This window comes from Mesitornis unicolor, unplaced genomic scaffold, assembly GCF_000695765.1.
Source record: "Mesitornis unicolor isolate BGI_N332 unplaced genomic scaffold, ASM69576v1 scaffold1621, whole genome shotgun sequence".
Classification (NCBI taxonomy): Eukaryota; Metazoa; Chordata; class Aves; order Mesitornithiformes; family Mesitornithidae; genus Mesitornis; species Mesitornis unicolor.
This window is the reverse complement of record NW_010165560.1, coordinates 1-268: the sequence shown is the minus strand read 5'-3', so window position 1 is coordinate 268 and position 268 is coordinate 1. Positions and strand designations below refer to the sequence as shown.

Genomic DNA, 268 nt, shown 5'->3' with positions numbered 1-268 from the left:
GGGGGCCCCGAGCTCCGCCGCAGCGGCTCTGCACCCCCGCGCGGTACCAGCCCCCCCTTTCCCCCGCTCCCCCCAGTAACCGGGTGTCTTCTCCGGCAGGTGGCGGTACCGAAGCTGCTGCAGTAGGGAGCGGGACCTTCCCCCCGCAGCCCCCAGGACGCTCGCCTTTCTCGTGGCAGTTTCGTGACAAACCCTTAGGGACCCTGCAGTGACCCGCGCCGAGGAGCAGCGATCTCTCTGGGATGAGGACGGGCCCGCGGGGGGACCA

The 268-nt window shown here is 71.3% G+C and overlaps 1 protein-coding gene across 1 annotated transcript in view; it reads left to right on the top strand.

Annotated features, from left to right (window-relative positions):
• LMOD1 (leiomodin 1 (smooth muscle)) overlaps window positions 1-126 on the top strand; it is a gene marked incomplete at its 5' end in the record, with an annotated part of 2,617 nt that extends 2,491 nt beyond the window's left edge. Inside the window, one exon of the mRNA XM_010194645.1 lies at window positions 100-126. Within this exon, the coding sequence (XP_010192947.1) occupies window positions 100-126 (27 nt within the window). The remainder of the gene's footprint in view (window positions 1-99) is intronic.
• Window positions 127-268: the final 142 nt, after the last annotated feature.